The sequence below is a fragment of the Ornithorhynchus anatinus genome, chromosome 3 (genome assembly GCF_004115215.2).
Source record: "Ornithorhynchus anatinus isolate Pmale09 chromosome 3, mOrnAna1.pri.v4, whole genome shotgun sequence".
Classification (NCBI taxonomy): Eukaryota; Metazoa; Chordata; class Mammalia; order Monotremata; family Ornithorhynchidae; genus Ornithorhynchus; species Ornithorhynchus anatinus.
In genome coordinates this window covers 11,531,937-11,557,240 of record NC_041730.1, presented here as the reverse complement: position 1 = coordinate 11,557,240, position 25,304 = coordinate 11,531,937, and the positions used below count along the sequence as shown (strand labels likewise).

Below are 25,304 nucleotides of genomic sequence, written 5' to 3'. Positions count from 1 at the left end.
CCCTTTCCCCTACTTTCCCATCCTTCCCTGCAGTGTCCTCAGAGGAGATCTCCTCCCTTCTCGCAAGTGCCACCCCTCCCACCTGTGCTTTGGACCCCATTTCCACTCACCTTATAAAAACCATCGCCCCTTCCCTCCTCCCCTCCTTAACTTCTATCTTTAACCACTCACTTTCCAATGGCTTCTTCCCCTCTGCCTTCAAACATTACCATGTCTCCCCCATCCTAAAAAAACCTCTCTCGACCCCACCTCCCCTTTCAGTTATCACCCTATCTCCCTCCTACCCTTCCTTTCCAAACTCCTAGAACGAGTCATCTACACTCGCTGCCTAGAATTCCTTAACTCCAATTCTCTCCTGGACCCCCTCCACTCTATCGAGACTGCTCTCTCAAAGGTCACCCATGACCTCCTTCTTGCCAAATTCAACGGCTCCTACTCTATCCTAATCCTCTTCGTCCTCTCAGCTGCCTTTGACACTGTCGACCATCCCCTTCTCCTCCACACCTTAACTCACCTTGGCTGCACGGACTCCGTCCTCTCCTGGTTCTCCTCTTATCTTTCTGGCAGCTCATTCTCTGTCCAAATTCAACGGCTCCTACTCTATCCTAATCCTCTTCGACCTCTCAGCTGCCTTTGACACTGTCGACCATCCCCTTCTCCTCCACACCTTAACTCACCTTGGCTGCATGGACTCCGTCCTCTCCTGGTTCTCCTCTTATCTTTCTGGCCGCTCATTCTCCGTGCTCATTCTCCGTCTCCTTCGCAGGCTCCTCCTCCCCCTCCCAGCCTCTAACTATAGGGGGTCCTCAAGGGTCAGTTCTTGGCCTTCTTCTGTTCTCCATCTACACTCACTCCCTTGGTGAACTCATTCGTTCCCACAGCTTCAACTATCATCTCTATGCAGATGACACACAAATCTACATCTCTGCCCCTGTCCTCTCCCCCTCCCTTCAGGCTCGTATCTCCTCCTGCCTCCGGGACGTCTCCACCTGGATGTCTGCCCGCCACCTAAAACTCAACATGTTCAAAACTGAGCTCCTTATCTTCCCTCCCAAACCCTGTCCTCTTCCTGACTTCCCTGTCACTGTGGACAGTATGACCATCCTTCCCATCTCCCAAGCCCACAACCTTGGTGTCATCTTTGACTCGGCTCTCTCATTCACCCCACACATCCAATCCGTCACCAATGCCTGCCTGTCTCACCTTTACAATATCGCCAAGATCCGCCCTTTCCTCTCCATCCAAACGGCTATCTTACTGGTACAGGCTCTCATAATATCCCGGCTGGATTACTGTGTCAGCTTTCTCTCTGATCTCCCTTCCTCCTGTCTCTCCCCACTCCAGGCTATTCTTCATTCCGCTGCCCGGAATATCTTCCCGCAGAAACGCTCTGGGAACATCACTCGCCTCCTTAAAAACCTCCAGTGGTTGCCTATCAACCTCCGCACGAAACAAAAACTCCTCCCTCTGGGATTCAAAGCTCTCCATCACCTTGCCCCCTCCTACCTCACCTCCCTTCTCTCTTTCCACTGCCCACCCCGCACGCTCCGCTCCTCTGCCACCCACCTCCTCATGGTCCCCCATTAGCACCTATCCCACCGTCGACCTCTGGCCCTCGTCCTACCGCTGTCCTGGAATGCCCTCCCTCCTTACCTCCACCAAACTCTCTTCCCCTCTTCAAAGCCCTACTGAGAGCTCACCTCCTCCAAGAGGCCTTCCCAGACCGAGCTTCCCCTTTTCCCTCTACTCCCTCTGCTCCCCCTCTGCCCTCTGCTCCCTCCTCCTTCCCCCCTTCACCTCCCCTCAGCTAAGCCCCCTTTCCCTCTACTCCTCCCCCTCTCCCTTCCCCTCCCCTCAGCACTCTGCTCAATTGCATATATTTTTATTACTCTATTCATTTTGTTAATGAGGTGTGTATCCCCTTGATTCTATTTATCGTGATTATGTTGTCTTGTTTTTGTCCTTCTGTCTCCCCCGATTAGACTGTAAACCCATCATTGGGCAGGGATTGTCTCTATCTGTTGCCGAATTGTACATTCCAAGCGCTTAGTACAGTGCTCTGGATAGTAAGCGTTTAATAAATACTATTGAATGAATGAATGACCTGGGTTCTAATCCCAGCCCTGCCATTTGTTTGACAGAGAAGTCACTTCACTTCTCCGTGTCTCTGTTACCTCATCTGTAAAATGGGGATTAAGACTGTGCGCCCCATGTGGGGCAGGGACTGTGGCTAACCAGATTTGCTTGCATCCACCTCAGCGCTTACTTAGTACAATGGCTCATAGTCAGTATAACTGAGTGACTGACCAACTCTGTTATAGTGTACTCTCTCAAGTGCTTAGGACAGTGCTCTGTTCACAAAAGTGCTCAAAAAATAAGATTGATTGGGCCAAACCAGAACACTCCAGCAAACTTCCCTATCCCTGCTCCAGACCCTGGGAGAACCCCTGGAATGGTGTTGGGGGTGAGATTGTGGGGGAAGAGGGGTCACTGCAGTCTCAAGGGGACAAACCAGGCCCTGGACTTCCCAGGAAAGGTGAGTTTCAATACTGAAATATGTGTCTGCCTTACAGTGAACAAATCCACTCTGATCTACCAGGAAATTCCAATGTGAACTTCTAACATTCAAAACATCACTAAACTCTGACTATAATAGGACAAAGTTTTTTTTTATAAGTACACAGAGAAAAAACTATCTTTCTCCCCAAGGAGGAAACTCCTAATGGATATATTGCCTTGTCAGCCAACATCACAATAATGTCTTTAAACCAACGTCAGAGTTTTTTTTCATCTTGATTATAGCTATGGCTATTACCTCTGCCGGCTCCTCTTCAGAAAACATTCACTTCTAAATTACTAGGCTTTGTATTCCCAGCTTTCTCACGCTCTTTGAAAACAGATTCTAGAGAGGGGACAACTTAACGCAGCTTGGCATCAAACTGGCTTTCATAAACAGTCTCCATTGGCAGAGTTGGAACAGTACAATGTAATGCACCTGGAGTGCACTTTTTGGTGAGATTCTAACTCTTTCATTAGTGCTGTTGTTCAACTCAGTGAACATATACATGCATATGACTGTCCCAAGCTCCTAGTATGGTGCACCCATTTGTTATTATATTGTACTTTCCCAAGCACTGTATCCAGTGCTCTGCATTCAATAAATGCGACCGAATGAGCGAATGAATGTTCTGTACACAGTACGCGTTGAATAAATACCATTGCTGATGAAGAAACCGTGAAGAAAGAAGAGCCTCCTTCCCAGGCACCACCCTTGGAGAGAGTTGGTATTTTTGCACTCAGTTAACATGCCAATTAATCTTAATGTGAAAATGTACACACTCCAAAGTTGAAGGGGAAATTAACTAGTTAAAAAAGCAACAATTTATCTTTCATGAACCTGGTCGGCTTGAAATCAAAAAGAGACCAAGTACTTGAATGTTAACTCCATTTAAAATTGATCTTATACTTGGTTATACGGGCTGTAAATAATTGATGCCAGATTGAAGTAGCAAATGCAATCACATGGCCTCATTTCCTACTGATGATGAATAAAATTTACTCAGGAAGGTTTTGCTTATCTGATTTCTTGTTTTTCGAACCAAACTCTTCTCCAAAAGGTAAATGGTAAATAAATGGTAAATAACTCGCATCAAATTCATTCAATTGAATTGAATGAAATTTCTAGACTGTATGCTCATTGTGGGCAGGGAATATGTCTACCAACTCTGTTGTATTGACACTCCCACTTAGTTCAGTGCTCTGCCCACAACAGGGCTCAATAAATGTCACTGTTGTTGTTATTATTAATAATAATAATAATTGTGGTAAGTGTTAAGTGCTTGCTATGTGCCAGGGGCACTATACTAAGAGCTGGGACAGAAAAAACAATTGATTGATTGCTCTATACACAGTAAGCTCTCAATAAATACCACTGTCAAAAATAATGGTAATTATAGCAATAATAATTGTGGCACTTAAGAGCTTACTATGTGCCAGGCACTGTACACAGCAGTGGGGTGGACACAAGCAAATTGGATTGGACACAGTCCCTATCCCACTTGGAGCTCACATTCTTAATCCCCACTTTACAAATGAGGGAACTGAGGCCCACAGAAGTGAAGTGACTTGTTCAAGGTCCCAGAGCAGACCACATGGCAGAGTCGGAATTAGAACCCAGGTCTTTCTGACTCCCAGGCCAGTGCTCTATCCACTAGACCACGCTGCTTCTCTCTGAAACCTACCACCGGGAACAAGGGACAACATCGGACCTGAGTGGGACAGAGCCCATATGTGGAGGAACTGATTTTAGTCCCATAGATTTGCCCAGCCCCACTCATGCTCTCTCGCCCCCACTAGCCTTGGGAGCCATTGGGCCCCAGACTAGCAGGTCAGGGGGCAACGGATTGCAAAGTGGGGGGAGACACAAGATACATTAACAACCAAAGTGACCACGATATGGTGCCAACACTAATAGTCAGTCACTCGATCACATTTATTGAGCCCTTACTGTGTGCACAACATGGTACTAAGAGCTGGGGCAGTACAAGACACATTTCTTTCCCACAACCAGCTTACGGTCTAGAGGGGGAGAAAGACATTAATAGAAATAAATAAACGACAGATATGAACGTAAGTGCTCTGGGGCTGGGAAGGGTGAAGAACAAAAGGAGAAAGTCAGGGCGATGCAGACGGGAGTGGGAGAAGAGGAAAGGAGGGCTTATTCAGGGAAGGCTTCTTGGAGGAGATGGGCCTTCAATAAGGCTTTGAAGGGGGAAGAGTAAATGTCTGTCAGAAATTTGGAGGGAGGAGGTTCCAGGCCAAAGGCGGGGTGAGGGCGGGAGGTCGACTACAAAATAGATGAAATAAGCCTGCAACGCACTGGACTGGCGGCTGGTTACCTCCGGAGCCACTGAGGACTTCACCACCCGGGATAGCCAGCTCTTTTTCGGGATTCCCGCTTGGCCTGTCCACCTCATGGAATGTCCACATTGTTCTTTGGCCAGAAAAATTCACCTCTGATGGCAGAGCCCCAGGAGACAAAACCAGGACTAGGGCGCTTACCAGCGTGGCTTAGTGGAAAGAGCCCGGGGTTGGGAGTCAGAGGATGTGGGTTCTAATGCCGGCTCTGCCACCTGTCCGCTGTGTGACCTTGAGCAAGCCACGTAACTTCTCTGGGCCTCAGTTACCTCACTGTAAAATGGGGATTAAGACGGTGAGCCCCACGTGGGACAACCTGATTACCTTGTATCTACCCCAGTGCTTGGAACAGTGCTTGGCACATAGTAAGCATTTAGCAAATACCATCATTATTATTATTATTACCACCCACGTGGCATTGGTAGTTTCCATTCTGTGGTAGAGCTGGACTACTGAGTGTGCTCTAAACTCCAAACTGTGAGCTTGTTGTGGGCAGGGATTGTCTCTCTCTATTGCCGTATTGCATTTTCCCAAGCGTTTAGTACAGTGCTCTGCACAGAGTAAGTGCTAAATAAACACAATTGAATGAATAAATAAATGAATGAATGAACCCAAGGCCTCCTGACTCCAGAGTTGTGGCTCTTTCCACTGGATAATAGCACTGTTCAACGTGTGACAGTCAAGCTTCCAATGACAAGTTTTTTTTAATTGTACTTTTTAAGTGCTTACAATATGCCAGGCACTGTACTAAGTGATGGGGTAGATAGAAGCAAATCAAGTTGGACACAGCTCTGCCCCACATGGGGCTCACAGTCTCAATCCCCATTTTACAGATGAGGTAACAGGCACAGAGAAGTTAAGTTACTTGCCCAAGGTCCCCCAGCAGACAAATGGAAGAGCAGGAATTAGAAACCAGGTCCTTCTGACTCCCAGACCCGTGCTCTATCCACTAGGCCATGCTGCTTCTCCAACTGAAACACTGTATTACCATGAGGAAGAAGGGAAACTTAAGAAAATTATGCAGAAGAACATCCAACCTCTTGGATTCTACCAGGAATTCAGAAGCATGTTGGCAAGAATGATCTTTGGAGGGATGGTGGATCACCCTTACTTCTTTCCAACTTTGGAAAAAGGAGTGATTTGGTGGGAAGAACACCATTCCCTAGTGAAAGCAAACAGTAATTTCAGGATGAGAAGCAGCATGACCTAGTGGATAGAGTCTCGACCAGGGAGTCAAAAGGAAAAGGTTCTAATCCCAGCTCTGACACTTGTCCACTGGGTGACCTTAGATAAATTACTTCACTTCTCTGTGCCTCAGTTACCTCATCTGTAAAATAGGGATTAAGGAGTGTGAACCCTATGTGGGATAGGGATTGTGTCCAACCTGATTAGCTTGTATGTACCCCGATGCTTAATACAGTGCCTGGCACATAGTAACCACTTTAACGAATTCCATTTTTAAAAAAAGTGGACAAGGACAGCTTTCCTTTGTGTGTTGTACACTGTTCATTCAAAAATTGCCAAGATAAACTCTAAGAAAAATTACGTGCTGAAGTTTAATGAATTGCAAGCAAAGGCATGATAAAAATGAAATTCCCTTTTTGGAATGATAAGCATTTATAAATCCTGTCGGTTCCCCTAAGAACATCAAGAAAGAAAATTAAAATGTTCTTCTGAGGTCAAAAAAAAAAGCTCTTGGACTCTGTAGTTAGTCATACTGCAAACGGCAGAAGAGAAAAAAAAAGTCCTAAAATAAAAACTAGTGAAATCTTCAGCTAATGGGCCAGCTTTGTCACAGACTAAGTAATTCAGTTAGGGGCACATACTATGTATTGAGAATTATATTAATCCTCAGTCAGTACAGGGTTCTAGTCCCAGCTCTGCCACTTGTCTGTTGTGTGGCCTAGGGCAAATCACTTCACTTCTCTGGGCCTGAGTTACCTCATGTGCAAAAAATAATAATAATGATGGCATTTGTTAAGTGTTTACTATGTGAAAAGCACTGTTCTAAGTGCTGGGGAGGATACAAGGTGATCAGGTTGTCCTACGTGGGGCTCACAGTCTTCATGCCCATTTTACAGATGAGGGAACTGAGGCACAGAGAAGTTAAGTGACTTGCCCAGAGTCACATAGCTGGCAGGTGGTGGAGCTGGGATTAAAACCCATGACCTCTGATTCCTAAATCCGTGCTCTTTCTACTGAGCCACGCTGCTTCTGGATCAAGAATCAATGGGAAGAATCAATAGAAGAATCAATAGGGATCAAGACTGTGAGCTCCATGAGAGACAGGGACTGTGTCCATCCCGATTTGCTTGTATCCATCCCAGTGTTTAGCGCAGTGGCTGGCACATAGTATAAGTGCTTAACAAATATCACTATTATTATTATTATTATTATTACAGGCAAAGAGCAGGACTGTCATCTTCCTCCTACACTACTAAACTCCTTTTGCCCCAAACTGAATTCAGGATATGGTTATGACTTTCAGAAGATTCAGTTATGAAAGCATTCTGGAAACCACTATTCAGTAAATTCAATCCAAAAACAAGAATGCGGCAAAAATTCCTTAAACTGTGGTCACAAAAGAAAGAGTCAGTTTTAGTCAGTGTATTTTAGACTTTCACCTTTAGGTTGTTTTTTCTCTTACTACCAACAGAGGCAGAAATTCAGTGAAAAAACAGACACTAATCTGAATTCCATATAAAGAGTTTTCACAGAAAAAAAAAAACATCAGGCAACCAAATCTTAACTGTTAATTATTTTGTAAACGGTTATAACTTCAAAGGCACAAAAAGACAAGGCTTGCTTTCTCCAACCAGAACTGGCAGTAGACATATTTTATGTTTAAAGTGATTTAATGAAGATCATGAAGGAAAGACTCTCAAGCTACTTTTTCAATTTTTTGGATGAGCCATGAAATTTGAGATTCACTTCCTCCCAGCCACACACACATTTCAATGTAGCCCTTCCAGCTCCAGAAAGTGCAAAGATCCACCTTGGAGAGTTTCTGATCACACGTAATTGGATGAAAGAATCATTCCACACACATCAGTTGCCTGACCTAGTGGCTCTGAATACAGTACTCTATTCACTCCTGGGATGCGAGCAGGAGCAGTAATAATAATAATAATTATGGTACTTCTTAAGCATTTACTATGTTCCAAACACAGTTCCACCCCAGCGCCTAGTATAGTGCCTGGCACATAGTGAGCACTTAAATACTACAATTATTTTTATTATTACTCTAAGCACTGGGGTAGATACAAGTTAATCAGGTTGGACTCAGTCCCTGTCTCACATGGGGATCACAGTCTTAATCCCTATTTTACAAATGAGGTAACTGAGGCCCAGAGAAGTTAAATGACTTGCCCAAGGACACATGGCAGACATGTGGCAGAGCCGGGATCAGAACCCAGGTCCCTGTGACTCCCAAACCTGTCCTCTATCCATTAAGCCACGCTGAGAGAAATGGATTGAGTAGCTATGAAGCAGTGATTTTCATGACCCCAAGCCAATGCCAGTGGAGTACTCAATCAAATCAGCCAATCAACCAATCATCATATTGAGTACTTACTATGTGCACTGCTCTGTGCTAAGTACTTGGGAGAGTACACTCTATAATCTAAAGGCCAACCCTGTGCTTTGTGCTTTGTTTTGTCAGGGAAGGCCATGTCTGAAACAGAGGGTTCTACCTAGATGTGTGGAGAATTATATTACTTCATTAATACTTCATTAGTGGCTCTGCCACTTGTCTGGCTCTGCCACTTGTCAGCTGGGTGACTTTGGGCAAGTCACTTTACTTCTCTGTGCCTCAGTGACCTCATCTGGAAAATGGGGATTAACTATGAACCCCAGTGCTTAGAACAGTGCTTGGCACATAGTAAGCGCTTAACAAATGCCAACATTATTATTATTACTTTTATTACTTAATAAATGGCATAATTATTTTCAATATTTTCCTCTTCAGTCAATGGTATTGATTGACTTCTTACTCTATGTGGAGGAGCTACCCTAAGCAAAGGGCAAAAATCAAACCTCCATCCTTCTGTAAAATAACACTGTGGTGTCAAAAAACATTTTTCTTGCTCACAAATCTTTGACCCAGTATTGACCATGCATAAAAATCCAACAGAATTATAGCAACATATCATGGTTTTGGTTGGAGATCACGTGATGCCATTTCTGGGTGAGCAGAATTTATTGTTCTGAAACTCTAAGAGTCCCCTGCCAACAGGACAGAACCGTTTTGGGGGGAGGGACTTATTATTTGTTAAGGCACTGTACTAAACACTGGGGGAGATACAAACTAATCAGGTTGGACACTGTCCCTGTGCTACTTGGGGCTCACAGTCGTAATCCCCATTATTCAGATGACGGTACTGAGGCCCAGAGACCTCAGTAAGGTCTCTGGAAGTGACTTGCCCAAGGTACAGACCAGACAAGTGGTGGAGCTGGGATTAGAATCCAGGTCCTTCTGACTCCCAAGCTAGTGTTCTGTCCACTAGCCCAAGCTACTGACCAGGGGCCTGGCCCTGATATGCTGGAGCCCACATGGCACCCCCAACCCCTACCCTTCCACCCGACTCGAGAGCGGATGAAACTGTATTTTGAAAAACACTTTGAATATCGGGGACTTGGCTGCTCTGGACTGGGGAAGAGGGTGAAGATTCAGATTCAGATTCAGAAAATTCCCCTCCCAGACTCACAGCACTTACATACCTATCCGGAATGTATTTATTTATATTAATATCTGTCTTCCCCGTCTAGACTGTAAGCTCATTGTGGACAGGGAATGTGTCTGTTCATTGTCATACTGTACTCTTCCAAGCACTTAGTACAGTGAATGAAAGTATTCACTTAGTACAGTGAATGAAACTTAGTACAACTGAATGAAAGAAAATTCAATTTTTATGTATTTCTCTCCCTCGCCCATGCTTCTCCCAGTGTCCCCTCCCCACTATCCAGACTGTTTGCTTCTTACAGGCAGGATTTCTTTGATTTATATTTCTTGTATCTTCTATTGATATTTCTTGTATCTTCCCAAAAACCTAATGTAGTTGCTACAAACAAATAATAATAATAATGTGGTATTTGTTAAGCGCTTACTATGTGCCAAGCACTGTTCAAAGCGCTGGGATAGATGCAAGGTAATCAGGTTGTCCCACATGAGGCTCACAGTCTTCATCCCCATTTTACAGATGAGGGAACTGAGACACCGAGAAGTGAAGTGACTTGCCCAAAGTCACACAGCTGACAGGTGGTGGAGCCAGGATTAGAACCCATGACCTCTGACTCCTAAGCCCGTGCTCTTTCCACTGAGCCATGCTGCTTCCCTGGCACTCAACAAATGCTGTTACAATTAACAATGATAATTCATGTCAAACGCCTAACAATATCTCACGTTACAATGCAGGGAAAAGGAAATATCAAATCCAACAAGAACTTTGAGAAGAAACTAGGAACGAGTGTTGCATTATCAGATACATCCTACTTATTTCGGTGGAATCCTTAAGTCTCCAGAATACTTAATGGCTGGCCCCACTTTTGCAACGAACTTTAATTTTTGCTTTTAACAACTGGCAGATATAATGGGACAATTGTGACAAGACCTCAAACTGAGTGATCTACTCTAAAGAATCCAAGCGGAACATCAGAAAACCAAACTAAGCGAATGCCAGCTGTAAGAATAAGGAAGGGTCATGAAGTAATACATCACCAGGGTCCACGTTTTTAAGTAATAAAGTAGAGAATGCTCCAAGTGGTAGTAAGAAGGGAATGTGGGGTATTGTACAAGAAGGTCAGTGCCTGACAGCTGGAGAAAAGCTGTTGGGACAACAGCTGTGCTTGTGTAGTATACTGTTCATCACAAACCACAAAACTCAAGACCCCCACGCCCCCTCCCGTGTCACACTACTTTGCTTTACTAACTGGCTCAACTGGCGATGACTCTTTCAGACCACAGGCCTACTGCAGCACAAATCTGAGCCAAATCCAGATTTCCCCGGAGTCTGAAGAAGAGGGAGATTTAAACCCGCATTTCACATTTAAGCTTGGCAGAGCGAAGGGAAAAAACTGAAGCTTCCGGTTTAATTTCAGAAATAATAAAACGTTTTATATCATAATAGAACCCAATACAACTGGGGGTGGTAATGTTTAAAAAAAAAATTCCCTCATTTTCTTTAACAGTAAAATAACAACTCTGCCACCTGCAGCTATATTCCAATAACTAACTACATCCTCTCTGCTTAAACTCTCCCTGGAGGTTCAATAAGGTGAAATATTCTTCACAAAAATCGCTGAAAATTATTCATTTTATTTCAGTTAATTATCAGAGCAGCCAGTAAAGGAGGGAGTACATTTTGAAGTAGCTCGTTGGCCTGGAAAGGCCGCATATGTCCATGTGCAGAGAGACTCAAATGAAAGCAGGGAGCAGATATTTTCAAGGCATTCCTACTGTCTCTTTCCACAAACGATTCTGTCTATTCTAGGTTTTTCACACAACCTCTCTTTCCATTTCATCTCAGCTCTTTGATCTCTCCAATCGATTTGCTCTCTCAGGTTTCCCACATTTCATTTTTATTCCCCCTCTTCTCTCACTCAATGACCATGTTTCAGTTAGTCATGGCTATGGCTACTCTCCAATCCCTGGATGCTGAGGAACAAAAAGATAGGAGGACAACTTTTTTCTTGTTTTAATAGTATTTGTTAAGCACTTACTATGTGCCAGGCACTGTACTAAACGCTGGGGTAGAGACAAGCTAACCTGGTTGGACCCAGTCCGTGTCCCATGTTGGGCTCATGATCTCAAACCCCATTTTACAGATGAGGTAACTGGGGCACAGAGAAGTGAAATGACTTACTGAAAGTCACACAGTGGACAAGAGGAGGAGCTGGGACTGGACCTCAGTTCTCCGACTCCCAAGCCCGTGCTCTTACAACTAGGCCACTCCGCTTGTGAGCAATCTTATCTCCAGAGCAAAAACTACCTGCCTGGAATTTAGCTCACCTAGATTTGAATCCAGGTAAAAAAAGTAATTCCATTAACTTCTACCTATGCAGGTCTCCTTTTCAATTCTATTCCTTAAACCCGAAAATCACCACCCTTTCTCTCCAAGCTTTGGCTCCACTGACTGCCTGTTGTTCATTTCCTTCCACTTAAAATATGACAACAGTATAATCTCCGCTACCTGTCTCCCAAAGTCAAAAAATAGGAGAAATTCAGGAAATGGCCAAAAATAATAAAAGCCACTAATTGCAATCCAATTGGCCAATATGTCATGAGTATTTCCAAAGTAAAGGGAAACAGCACCCTCTCTTCTCTCCCCTTAAATAAAGCTGGCTGGTGGAGGGGAGAACCTCTCTACCACCGTCTCTCCAGACCCTTCCACCTTACCCCAAGAGACAGAAATTACTGACAAACACAGGCTGCCTCTGGCTGGGCTAATGTAATGGCGTGAGTAGAGCTGCCCTTGTTAATATATTAGATTTGTGAAGTGATTTCTTTCAGATTTTAAGTGAATATTTCCTAGCTGTTAATTGTTGGTGACCCAAGGCAAAATGAACTTATCTCTCTTTCCACAACCCCCTCCTTTACTTAGCATTACACCAAGTTCAGCATTTAAGTATTATCTAATCCTGGCTGCACCATTTGTCGCTGTTTGCCCTTGACCAAGTCACTTTGTTTCTTGAGACTCAGCATTGAGTAGTGGATAGAGCACGGGCCTGGGAGTCAGAAATTCATGGGTTCTAATCCCATTTCTGCCACTTGTCTGTTGTGTGACACTGGGCAAGTCATTTCACTTCTCTGGGCCTCAGTTACCTCATCTGTAAAATGGGGATTAAGTGTGTGGGCCTCATGTGGGACAGGGACTGCATCCAATCCAATTTGCTTGTATCCACCCCGGAGCTAAGGACCATGTTCGGCACATAGTAAGCATTTAACAAATACCATAATTATCATTATTATTCTCTATGTTTGTTACCTCATCTGTAAAATGGAGATTGCGTCTGTGAGCTCCACGTGGGACAGGGATTGTGTCCAACCCTGTTTGCTTGTATCCACCTCAGAGCTTAGTACAGTGTCTGGCACAGAGTAAGTGTTTAACAAATACCACAATTATCATTATTAGCTAAATTTGAGAAACAGTTTGGCCTAGTGGAAAGAGCAGCACGGGCCTGGGAGTCAGAGGATCTGGGTTCTAATCTCTGCTCCGTCACTTGTGTGCTATGTGACCCGGGGCAAATCACTTATTGTCTCTGTGCCTCAGCTACCTCATCTGTAAAATGGGAGCCCCATTTGGGACATGGACTCTGACCAAAGTTGTATCTATCCCCAGTGTCTGGCACATAGTAAGGACTTTAAAAATACCATTTAAAAAGTAAAAGTATGAAAGAATTAGAATTAGACCTAGCCCTTGCCCACAGGATCTCAAAAATCTCAATCTGATGTCCTGTATACACAAAAGTAGAGAGGAGGGAATCAGTTTACCACACAGGCCAGTAAAGGAAACAACTGTTGAGTTAATCCTGCTTGTGTCCTGGGTGCTAATAGAATGTAGGATATATGCCCCAGAGCATGAATATCCTGCAGGAGAATTCAAAGGAGAAAATGGAGGTGCATCATGAATTTTCACTGGAACACCACTTCACCCATTGCACAAGAGTCCACAAAGAATATCTGGACTATGAGGAGGTCGGCAAATCCTCTAAACATCATTATGGAATTTGATATAAAACGTAGTGATGAACACCAAAGGTGACAAGAAGCCCAAAGAATATTTTCTGGTGCAGCCTCGGTTATGAAGGTTCGGACGGGGGAGATCTCAGCGGTGGGGAGGATACAGAGTGGTCCTGATCAATCAATCAGCATTACTTACTGAGCATTTACTCTGTGCAGCGCACTGTACTAAGCACTTGGAAGAATACAACAGAGTAAGCAAACACAACTTCAGACTAATAGACAACCAGAAGGCTGGGGAAGTCGGTGCCAGCCTAGGGATTAAGGCCTGCTCTGAGAGGTGCATGAGTTGGAGGGGGGAGGACCTGTCCCTCATCAACAGTGGTATTTATGGAGCGCTTACTCTTCCCACCTTCAATGCCTTATTGAAGACTATGTGCCAGGCACTGTACTAAGCACTAAGGTACATTCAAGGTAATCAGGTTGGACACAGAATATGTCCCACACAGGACTCACAGCTTTCATCCCCATTTTCCACAGATGAGGTAACTGAGGCTCAGAGAAGTGAAGTGACTTGACCAAGGTGGCACAGCAGACAAATGGCAGAGGCAAGATTAGAACCCAGGTCCTTCTGACTCCCAGGCCCATGTTCTAATCACAAAGCCACGCTGCTTCTCTTCTCTTCTCTCAGTATGATGCTCCGCACACAGTAAGTGCTCAATAAACACGTTATAATAATAATAATAATGTTGGTATTTGTTAAGCGCTTACTATGTGCAGAGCACTGTTCTAAGCACTGGGGTAGACACAGGAGAATCAGGTTGTCCCACGTGGCGCTCACAGTCTTAATCCCCATTTTACAGATGAGGGAACTGAGGCACAGAGAAGTTAAGTGACTTGCCCACAGTCACACAGCTGACAAATGGCAGAGCTGGGATTCGAACTCATGAGCCCTAACTCCAAAGCCCGTGCTCTTTCCACTGTGCCACGCTGCTTATGTTTTGTTATGTGCAGAGCACTGCACTAAGCGCTTGGGAGAGCAAGATGACATCATAGACACGTTCCCTGCCCACAGCGAGTCCAGAAACAGATGCCTGGGCCTGGCCTAGAATAGGCCTGTACCCCCTGATCCCTCCATAGAGTGACGGCGGTCCTGGGCTGGAACGAGGTGGTGAGCCATCCCACAGGGATCACACGATGGTGAGGTAGAGGAGAACTTCCAGGCTTCTCTCTCTTCTGGACCCAGTTTCCCAGAGCTAGGTCAGAAGCTGACTGACCTCAGGCAGGGTAAGCATCAAGTTCCCAGAAGGATTTACTTCATGTTTAACCTCTTATGGGAATCTGACTCAAGTGACCATTAGAACCCTGCCAGAAGCTTGAAGGCCAGAGGCAAGCTGATAGTTTGCATGGAAGCAGGAGGTAGGGGAAGACAGGCGGTTGGGATAGAAATCAGAACTACCTGCCGCTCCAGTAATTTTACTCCTTAAAATGCCCCCTTCCCAGGACAAATCTGAGATCCACTGCCTGCTCCAATGTCAGTCCGGAGAATGGATGGTATAAGGAGTGAAATTACGGGAGTGGCAGGTGATTCTGCTCTTTATACCCCTTCTCTCTCTCCCTTCCCCCATGAGAAGCAGCATGGCGTAGCGGATAGAGCACGGACCTGGGAGTCAGAAGGTCATGATTTCTAATCCCAGCTCCACCACTTGTCTGCGCTGTAATCTTGGGCAAGTCACTTCACCTCTCTGGGCTTTCAAGTGCTCTGCACACAGTACGCGCTCAATACATATGACTGAATAAATGAATGGTGCCTCAGTTACCTCATTGGGAAAATGCCCCAGATGGGGCAGGGACTGTGTCCAAACCGATTTACTTGTATCCGTCCCAGCGCTTAATACAGTGCCCGGCACATAATAAGCGTTTAACAAATACCACTATTATTATTATCATTAGATGGAGGCAGCCAAAAATCTATGCCACTGGGGAGATGGAAGATAAGCAGGAGGAGGGCAGGACGGAAGATTCCCCTAGAGGTCTCCGCCATCAGGAGCTCTGCTCGTCGCTCTAAATTGTAAACTCATTGTGGGCAGGGAATACATCTGTTATATTGTACCCTGCCAAGTGCTTAGTACAGTGCTCTGCACATAGTAAGCACTCAGTAAGTATGTTTGGCCGACTGACTGAGCCATGGGCTGGAAAGGGCAGGGCCCAGAACAATAGTCCCTCTGGGATGCTCACCCCTAAAACTAGCCCTGTTGCTAAAGAACTGATGGGCCTGTGGAAAAGCCATCTCGAAGCAGAATCCTCTAATGGACAGGTTACTAGGACTCACCCTGCTGATTGAGAGGCAGTTAAGCAACACAGAAAGAAGAGGGAAAAAGTAAAACAAAACAAAAAAATAACAAAGAGCAGGAAGATAAGATGATGCAAATCAGTCAATTCCTCCAACAGCTGCTATCCAGAATAAAGCAGATACCTTCACTTTTTCAGCCTTTTATCTGTCTGGCAAGGACTGTATTATTACAATCAGTGTTGGACCCCAGCACAGTTAACACTGTCATTTTTCCTCCCTTAACAGCAGTGCTCATTGCTTTTTACCACAATCCTTGTTCTTGGGACAAGAGACTATAAAAACCAGGCTGTGGGAACCCACTCTGAGTTACCCCCAGTCAGAGATTTTTGTAAAAGCCCAACAAAGGGAAATGGAAAGGAGAGATAAGATTACCTTGGGGTCCACCCTGGTTTCTTTCAAGCATCTGGCTCACATACTCAGGGCCTGTATTCATGGCAGGGTTAAATAACTTAATAAACTAACTGAATTCCCAAGCCTTAGAGGAGACGTCGGTGAAATGTCAAATTGAAGTCTCGGTGTTGCTTTGAAATAAGCAGTGCCAGCTTAGTCCTTTCTCCTGGCTGAAATATCCCCAAGAGAGGTTTCGGCGATACGGTTAGCCCACACCAAACCAGAAAAAGGAACAGATTATGTGTAACAACTTTGACTTCACCAACTACTTAATGCTAAGGAAAACATCACTATCCAAAATATATTCCTCTGTTCGGATGAATGGAAATAGGGAAGTCGAGGCAAAATTTTACAAGTGCTCTAAGAAAATTTAATTTTGTCTCTCTGCTACAGAAAAGTTACATACATGCTTTCTTGCCATATGCAAGTGCCCTTTATCGCAGATTAAATGAGAATGGGGTAAATGAGACAGGGTCTTTGCGAAGATGACTTTGGGAGTTGGGGCTTGTGGTTCTTCCTGAAGTAAACCTGCACCCCTGGACACTCACAAAATTCCTGATTTTATCTGAAGTAATGGGAGATCAGACCTCTCAAAGAATCCATAGACTTGTACAAATGATCCCAAGAAGTCTCCACGTATGAGTCTTGGGAAGAGCATACTCAGTGAAACTCTCTAATCTCCTGGAAGCAGCATGGCCCAGTGTAAAGAACCTGGGTCTGGGAGTCAGAGGATCTGGGTTCTAATTCCAGCTCTGCCCCACTGCCTGCTGAGTGACTTTGGGCAAGTGACCTCACTTCACTTGGCCTCAGTTTCCTCCTCTGCAAAATGGAGGTTCCATAACTGTTCTCCCTTCCCCTTAGCCTGAGAATGCCATTGTGGGGCAGAGACTGAGTCATACCTGATTCGCTTGTATCTACCCCAGTACTCGGTACAGTGCTTGGCAAAGAGTAAGTGATTTACAAATATCATAATTATTATTACCCACACTTTCTCCAGGAATATAGGAACAAAAAGCTACAAATACATGTATCACGGTGGCATTGCTTTAGTTCAGTGCACTACACAAAGGACAAAAGGAGCATTCAATAAATACAATTTCTACTGATGCAAAAGAGAACAACAATTAAGAATAAATGTGGTAAGGCAGCAGTTCAAGAGTAACTTTGGTTTTTTGTTTTTTTAAATGGCATTTGCTAAGCACGAACTATGGGTTGGACACTGTACTAAGTGCTGGCGTAGATACAAGCTAATCAGGTTGGACGCAGTACCTGTCCCACATGGGGCTCATGGTTTTAATCCCCATTTTACAGATGAGGTACCTGAGGCACAGAGGAAGAGAAGCGACTTGCCAAGGTCACAGAGCAGACAAGGGGTGGAGACTGGTTTCAAACCCAGGTCCTCTGACTCTCAGGCCGGTGCTCCTTCCATTATGCCACGCTGCATTTCACAGAGACTACTCGAGGAATGTGAAAATGAGAACACTGGTCCCCTTTCTAGTATTAGTAGTAAATAGCATCTGAGTAGCTCTGAGCAGAGCATTTCACTAAATGCTCAGAGCGAATACACAGGTGGGAATTAGACTTTGTCCTTGGGCCTTGGCAGAGCTGCAAATATGTACTTACTGTCGAAACTCTGAATACATAATCTCAAGCTTCCCTTGAAAAAGATCAAAATCCCATCCTAATGATTAACAAAATGTCATCACCTAGCCAACTCCTTAATACTAATGACAAAGGGCAACCACATTCTTTACCTGTTCAATAGGAAATCCCCGACAGTGAAATAAAAGCCTGGCCCAATTAACAAAAAAAAAAAAAGATGAGCCTTATTCCATGACCCTGAGGTCAAACAACCCCTCCGTTGGAATTTCCTTTGGCTCCTAGTCTGACAAAGACAAGGGCCCTTGACAGAAAATGTTCTTCCTTCAGCCCATGGAATTTGCAACTAGGAACGTTCCAGCTGACTTCAGCTACCACAAAGAGGAAATTTCTAGGAGGCGTCTTGTCGTTTTAGTCACAAGCACTTCATTGATAAATTGTTCTGAAAAGGCAAAACTAATTCCTAGGAGCTACAAAAGTAAAAGTCATTGTACAGTCTTTTCCTATTTCTTATTTCAAAGATGAAAAATAGCGCAGTCTATTTGAGGGATTCTAGGGACTGCAAGCTGATAGCTGAGATGCGTTTTGGGTGGCCGGGTTGGGGGTGGGGGGCGGTGGGGTGGGCATGGAGAATAGATTAAGCATTTAGGAACCTCACTGATCGATTGGGCATCCAAAGTATCAACATGTACACCCAGTTCTTCTAGAACGTGGACTTGGTGTGCTTGCAAAACATCACAATAAAGAAAAAAAAGAAAATTGTATTCTCCCAAGTGCTTAGGACAGTGCTCTGCACACAGTAAGGGCTCAATAAATATGATGGGCAGACTGAGCCCCATGTGGGACATGGATTGAGTCCATCCTGATTATCTTGTATCTACCCCAGTGCCTAGTATAATGCCTGGCACATAGTAAACACTTAGCAAATGTCATTAAAAAAAAAGCTGAGCGTAGTAATCACATGCTATGGTTATGCTAACCTTCCAATGCTAACCTTCTCACTATGTACCTCCATCTCATCTATCTCACCGCCGACCCTTAGCGCACGTCCTGTCTCTTTGTGCACAGCAAGTGCTCAATAAATACGGTCAAATGAATGAATGCCACTGGCCTGGAACACCATCCCTCCTCAAATCCAACAGAAAATTACTCTCCCCGCCTTCAAGGCCTTATTGAAGGCACATCTCTTCCAAGAGGCCCTCCTAGACTACGCCCCACTTTCCTCTTCTTTCACTCCCTTTGCATTGCCCTGACTGCCTCCTTTTGGTCTTCCCTCTCCCAGCCCCAGCACTTATGTACACATCTGTCATTTATTTATTTATATTAACTTCTGTCTCCCCCCGCCCCCAGACTGTAAGGTCGTTGTGGGCAGGGAATGTGTCTGTTTACAGTTGTATTTTACCCTCCCAAGTGCTTAGTATAGTGTCCGGCAGGAGTACGCACTCAAAAATTACGATTGAATGAATGAATGAATATCTATTGAGCACCCCCTGGAGGCATTACACTGTATTAAATGCTTGGCAAGTGGAATGTTCCCTGTCCAGAAGGACCTTGCACTCTATGGGGGAGACTGACATAAAAATATTTACAAATAGAGTAGGCAAAATAGTTGAAGGTGCAACTGAATACATATATACAACTGTTCTCAGGATGGGGATTCCTGGGGGGTTTGTAGGATCTGGGGCGCTGGGAGCACAACCAGGATAGACTTGGTGGAGGTGGGACTTCAGGAGGGCACTGGATGTAAGGAGTGCCATGGTCAGTCAGATTTAAGGAGCGTTCTAAGATTTCAGTCAATGACTAGGTCGGGGAGAGCGGACCATGATCAGCCTGAGCACTCTACACACAAGAAAGCACAAGACAAACACCACTGCTGATGTGCAGGAAGACAAGCCCCGTATGATGGGTGAGTCTTCCGAACTTGGTTCAGAATAAAAACCAAGGCTACCCAGGCACAAGCCAACCCCACAAAATTTCCCCCATTCTTCCCATTTTACAGATGGCCAGTGGCTGAATAAGAAATTAGGATTCCTCAAGAACAGTGGCCGCTGGAAATTTTCTCCAGCAGTCCCTCGAAATTTCCAAAGAATGCAGATGGGATCTTCCCTTATCGGAGCTGCCTGGCTGAAGTACCATACTAATTTAAGAGTCAGAGGGCCTTCAGTAATGGAGGGCAGTTCTCCTCCAGTACCTGTTTTCACTGCCCATTCTGGATAGAACATGACAGAAGAATTACATCAAGGAATTTATCACTCTTGCTGCCTAGTGCACAGAAGATAAAAAAATAAGCTGATGGGGGAGATCCGAACTGTTCATATCCTGGTTCTACATTAACCCTATCGGGTTACTAAGGAGAGTGATGTTTAGCACTGTTTGAGATAACTTTCTAAACGGACTCTACTGAGCCACTGTCTTTCAATCTATACAGACCTACTGCTTTTTCTAAAAATTTGCATGTTCTTCCTGTGTTCTTCACAAATGTTTATTAATGAGTCCATTCATAAAACTTGCCTGCAAAAGCTCTATTACCATCTTAATTTTGCACCTGAAGACACGGAGAGGGTAAACAACTAAAGGTTCCAAGTCATAGAAAGCCAATGCTGAAGTAGGATTAAAATGTTAAAAACGTCTCAAACCCTAATCCTAAATCCAGTTTACAAATTTCCCTGATTCTACTCAACACCTATTGAAAGGGCTGCGGAATTGACAATAGGTAGAGAAAACTGTAAATATGGTAATCCACATTAAAAAACAGACAAAACAGAGAAGAAAAGCAACAACAACCATCAGCCCTCCGAAAAATCGTAATTAATGCGACCCAAAAACTACAAAAGGAAAGAACTGACTTCCTATTGTTGGGAAAGGAACCTTTCCTTGTCCTTCCTTTCCCTCAATTAATACTGCTTTAAAGTCATTGTAGAGGGGCTGAATTTGTTTGCCTGTGTTCAGATGTATCTCAGGCCACCCTTCCAAATTTAAATCTGAATGGTGGTCTGTGAACTTTGGGTTCAGTCATCCAGGGATAAACTCATTATCTATGTCTAGAAAACCAGTTCCAAAAAGCACGGAGACAAGAATCACCACTATCTTAACCTCTTCTCACGCCAAATAGGTGATACCTATTACTACTCTGGGTCCTTTTAAAGAATCTATGCCAAACTCCAATGCAAAATCTGCCAACTCTCTCTTTCTGAAACCCTTGTGGTTTTGTGCACTTTGGATCACCCAATCAGCCCGATCGGAGACCAGGAGTGGAGTGGAAAACACAACGCATAAGTCCCAATTCACACCTCCCCTACTCCAACCCCCCCAGACCACACTCCCTAGAGCTAAGACTGCTATAAATTGCTTTGCTTGGCTATCAGTTAGTTAATGCTCCTCTCGGCCCTTGGGGAATAGCTGGATGACAACATCCTGAGTTCAGAGCTGCATACTACCAAACCAATTGGATCTGGATTTCATTCTTCTCTTACTCAGAGGGGGATTTTATTTTATTTTTGAATCTGCTAATGAGCATACACTGAGCCTAAGTCATTGCCTTAGAACCCAGACAATCCCTTTTCCCGGGGAACTACAAACAATAGTTTCGGCAGCCGCTTGGCAAATCCCGGCTCAAACTGGAAACCTACAGGGCCTCCAGGTTCTTGGCACACGCTTTTCAAAGTTGTGGCTCATCCCGGCAGTGTGACAGGTGTCACAGATCTAGATCTTCACACATTTCAGAAATCTGCGTTTTTAATACCCATCACTGCACTTGTATAAGTGTCAAGTGAAAAATAATACTTGGGGAGAGGATACATTAAGCACCCACTTATAACAACTGTGGAGAAAGAGCAAGTAGACGGGTAGGGAGCTCACAACATTCATTCATTCAATTAGATTTACTGAGCACTTACTTGGGTGCAGAGCACTGTGTTAAGTGTTTGGGAGAGTACGATATAACAATAGACACATCCCCTTCCCTCAGCACGTTACCTTCTTCCCACTGTTTAAAGCGCTCTTCAATTTACTGTAAGCTCTTGCCAATACTGGTTTCTCAAAATATAGCCTAGAAGCCGCGTAGTACAGTGGCTAGCGTCACAGCATGGGAGTCAGAGAACAGGGGTTCTAACCGCGGCCCCATCACTTGTCTGCTGTGTGACCTTGTCACTTAACTTCTCTAGGCCTCGGTTCTCTCCTCTGCAAAATGGGGATTCATTCAATCATATTTATTGAGCACGTACTGTGTGCACAGCACTGTACCAACCGCTTGGAAAGTACAATTCAGCAACAAATAGAGACAATCCCTACCCAACAACGGGCTCCAATACCTGTTCTCAAATCAATCAATAGTAGTCATTGAGTGCTTACTGTGTGTAAAGCACTGTACTAAGCACTTGGGAGAGGACAATAAAACAATATAACAGATACATTCCCTGCCCACAGTGAGCTTACGGTCCAGCGGGGGGGCGAACATTAATATAAATAAATTATGGATATGTACATAAGTACTGTGGGGCTGGGGAGGGGGTGGTGAATTAAGGGAACAAATCAGAGTGATGCAGAAGAGAGTGGAAGAAAAGGAAATGAGGACTTTGTCAGGGAAGCTCTTTTGGAGGAGATGTGCCTTCAATAAGACTTTGCAGGTGGGGAGAGAAATTGTCTGTCAGGTATAAAGAGGGAGGATGTTCCAGGCGACGAGACAGAAGAGACTGAGGTGCAGGGAGTAGGCTGGCATTAGAGGAGCGAAGTGCACGGGCTGGGTTGTAGTACCTAGACTGTGAGCCCCATGTGGGACCTGATTATATCTACCGCAGTGCTTAGTACAAAGCTTGACAAATGCCACAGTCATTATTATTACTATTATTATCTTCAAAACCCTTAGATAATGAATGAATAAATGAATTCAAAAGGGTGGGTTCTGCCCCAACTAGCTAACAGTAAACATTCCCGACATTGACATTTAAATTAAATTGACCTTTAATTATTTCTTCTCAGAAGCTGGAAGAGTTGAATTCTGGGGGGGGGGGGGGGGAGACTGAATTTTGGATGGGAGAACACCTTCAAACAATAAAGTACATTTTCTGATACAGGCACCAAGTTCACAAAAAAGCAGCATTATTCTTCTTTGATCCATTTCACTCAAGACATGACCCGGGGGCCCGGACCACTTCTAGTCCGGCATCAGGGGTCCGGCATTTCACTCAAGAGTTGGGTGGGCGAGCTTGCAGATAAAAGTTTGGAGGGCTTTTCTGTCCCCTTTCAAAGCATGGGGGGGGGGGGGGAGACAGGGGATGATCTGCTGCCCCTAATTGTTGACCACCTCCCTGTGGCCCTGCACGGGGCAAGGGGGACAGAGGAGGATCTGCTGCCCCTAATTGTTGAGCACACCCTTGTGGCCCTGCACGCGGCAGAGGGATGGGGAGGATCTGATGCCCTTAATTGATGACCACCTCCTTGTGGCCCTGCATTGGGGATATGGGGGGGGGGGTGTTGTGGGTTTGGGAAGGGGAAATGACTGACACTCAATCCGTGTATTGTATGGACTGTACATGTACTGTACATGTCCATGTATGTAACAGAATACATGGGACAATAGATGTGCACATTAAGTCTTCGCAATGTCCTGGACCCATCCCAAGCTTCTCCTGGGCCCAGAGTTGGGGGGTGGGGTTGAAGGACCCCCGTGAGATAAGGGAACAGAATTTCCTACCAGCCACAATCTCCCTGTAGCAGAGCACAGCACCTCCGGCCAAGGACGGGGCAGGGCCGGGGTCTGGGGCAAAGACACCCAAGGCTGGCAGGATCCCTGATGCCGGACCCCTGATGCCGGACTAGAAGTGGTCCGGGCCCCCAGGTCAGGTCCAGCTTCAAACCCCTACGCCCACTGGCCGGGGTCGGGTTACCTCGAGTGACCTAGAAGAAACCGGAGCCGAGATGACCCCTGGAGGGTCAGAAGTCTGCATTCTCTGCCCAGAGGAGAGGCCCAACCCCACCGCCGCAGTCAGACATAAGGTCCATCGGCCCCTTCCCCGGCCCCCCAGCCCCACGGGGTTGAGATTGGGGTGGGGGACACTGTGCAGGGCCACAACAGGGTGGTCAACGACTGGGGGAGGGGCAACGGATCCTCCCCCTCCCCAAGCCCACAGCTGTCCCTGAGGTGGGCCAGGAGCCGGGCTCAGGCCCGGGGCCTTTTGGGGCAGGGCTTGCTGCCCACCCCGTCCCAAGACCCCTGGGGCTGGCTGACCATTCCCTGGTCCCCGGGGGGCTGGCTGACCATTCCCTGGTCTCCGGGGGGGCTGGCTGACCGCTCCCTGGTCCCCGGGGGGACTGGCTGACCGCTCCCTGGTCCCCGGGGGGACTGGCTGGCCATTCCCTGGTCCCCGGGGGGCTGGCTGACCACCCCCGTGTCCTCCGGGGGAGCTGGTTGGCTTCTGTGCAGGGGGTCATCCCCGGGTGGGTGGGGGTCCCGAGGGTTGGGGGTCCCGGGGGGTCCCGCAGCGGCCGTTACCTGGATGAACTGGATGGTGAGCGCCGACTTTCCGACGCCGCCGCCCCCGACGACGACGAGTCGGTACTTCTCCTGGCCGGAGCCGGCCCGCTCCCGGCACCCCCACCCCGACGACGACCCCGCCGCCATCCGGGCCCGACCCCCGGGCCCCCCGACCCCCAGACCCCCGACCCCCGCCCGCCCTTAGGCCCCGCTCCGGAGGCGGATGGCGGGGGGCTGGCAGGGGGTTGGCAGGAGTCAGGGGTCTGGCCGGGGTCTGGCCCGGGCCTGGCAAGGGTCAGGGGTCAGGGGTCTGGCCGGGGGCTGTCAAGGGGCTGCTGCAGCCGGCCGGGCCCACCCCGACACACCCTCCGCTTTGGGCGAGCGGAGGCCGGGCAGGGGCAGTGGGCGGTGGGCAGCAGCGGCGGTGGGCACTGGCGGTGGGCACTGGCGGTGGGCGACAGCGGCGGCGGCGGTGGGTGTGTCGGTGGCGGTGGGTCCCGGGGTCCCCGGGCTGAGGGGGGTCGGTGGGTTTTGGGGGGAGGGGGTCTGTCTGTGGGTCTGCGTCTGTCGGTCGGTCGGTCGGTCGATCCTCCCGCCCGCCCGCCCCAGCGCAGCCTCCAGCGCAGGCACAAATGGCCGTCCGGGGGGGGGGGAGGGGGGAGGGAGGAGAAGAGGCGGGGCCGCAACATGACCCGATGAATATGCAGGACGGGGCGGGGGGACCGGGGGACCGGGGGACCGGGGGAGGAGCAGGAGGGGGGAAGGAGGAGAGGAGGAGGAGGGAAGGAGGAGGAAGAGGGAAGAAGGAGGAGGGAAGGAGGAGGAGGAGGGAAGGAGAAGGACAGGAGGAGGAGGGAAGAAGGAGAAGGACAGGAGGAGGAGGGGAGGAGGAGAAG

At 46.6% G+C, this 25,304-nt stretch overlaps 1 protein-coding gene across 1 annotated transcript in view; it reads right to left on the bottom strand.

Annotated features, from left to right (window-relative positions):
- The window catches only part of RRAS2 (RAS related 2), a 93,418-nt gene extending 68,863 nt beyond the window's left edge, over positions 1-24,555 (bottom strand). The window contains exon 1 of the mRNA XM_039911658.1: positions 24,427-24,555. Coding sequence (XP_039767592.1) covers positions 24,427-24,555 — 129 coding nt within the window. The remainder of the gene's footprint in view (positions 1-24,426) is intronic.
- Positions 24,556-25,304: the final 749 nt, after the last annotated feature.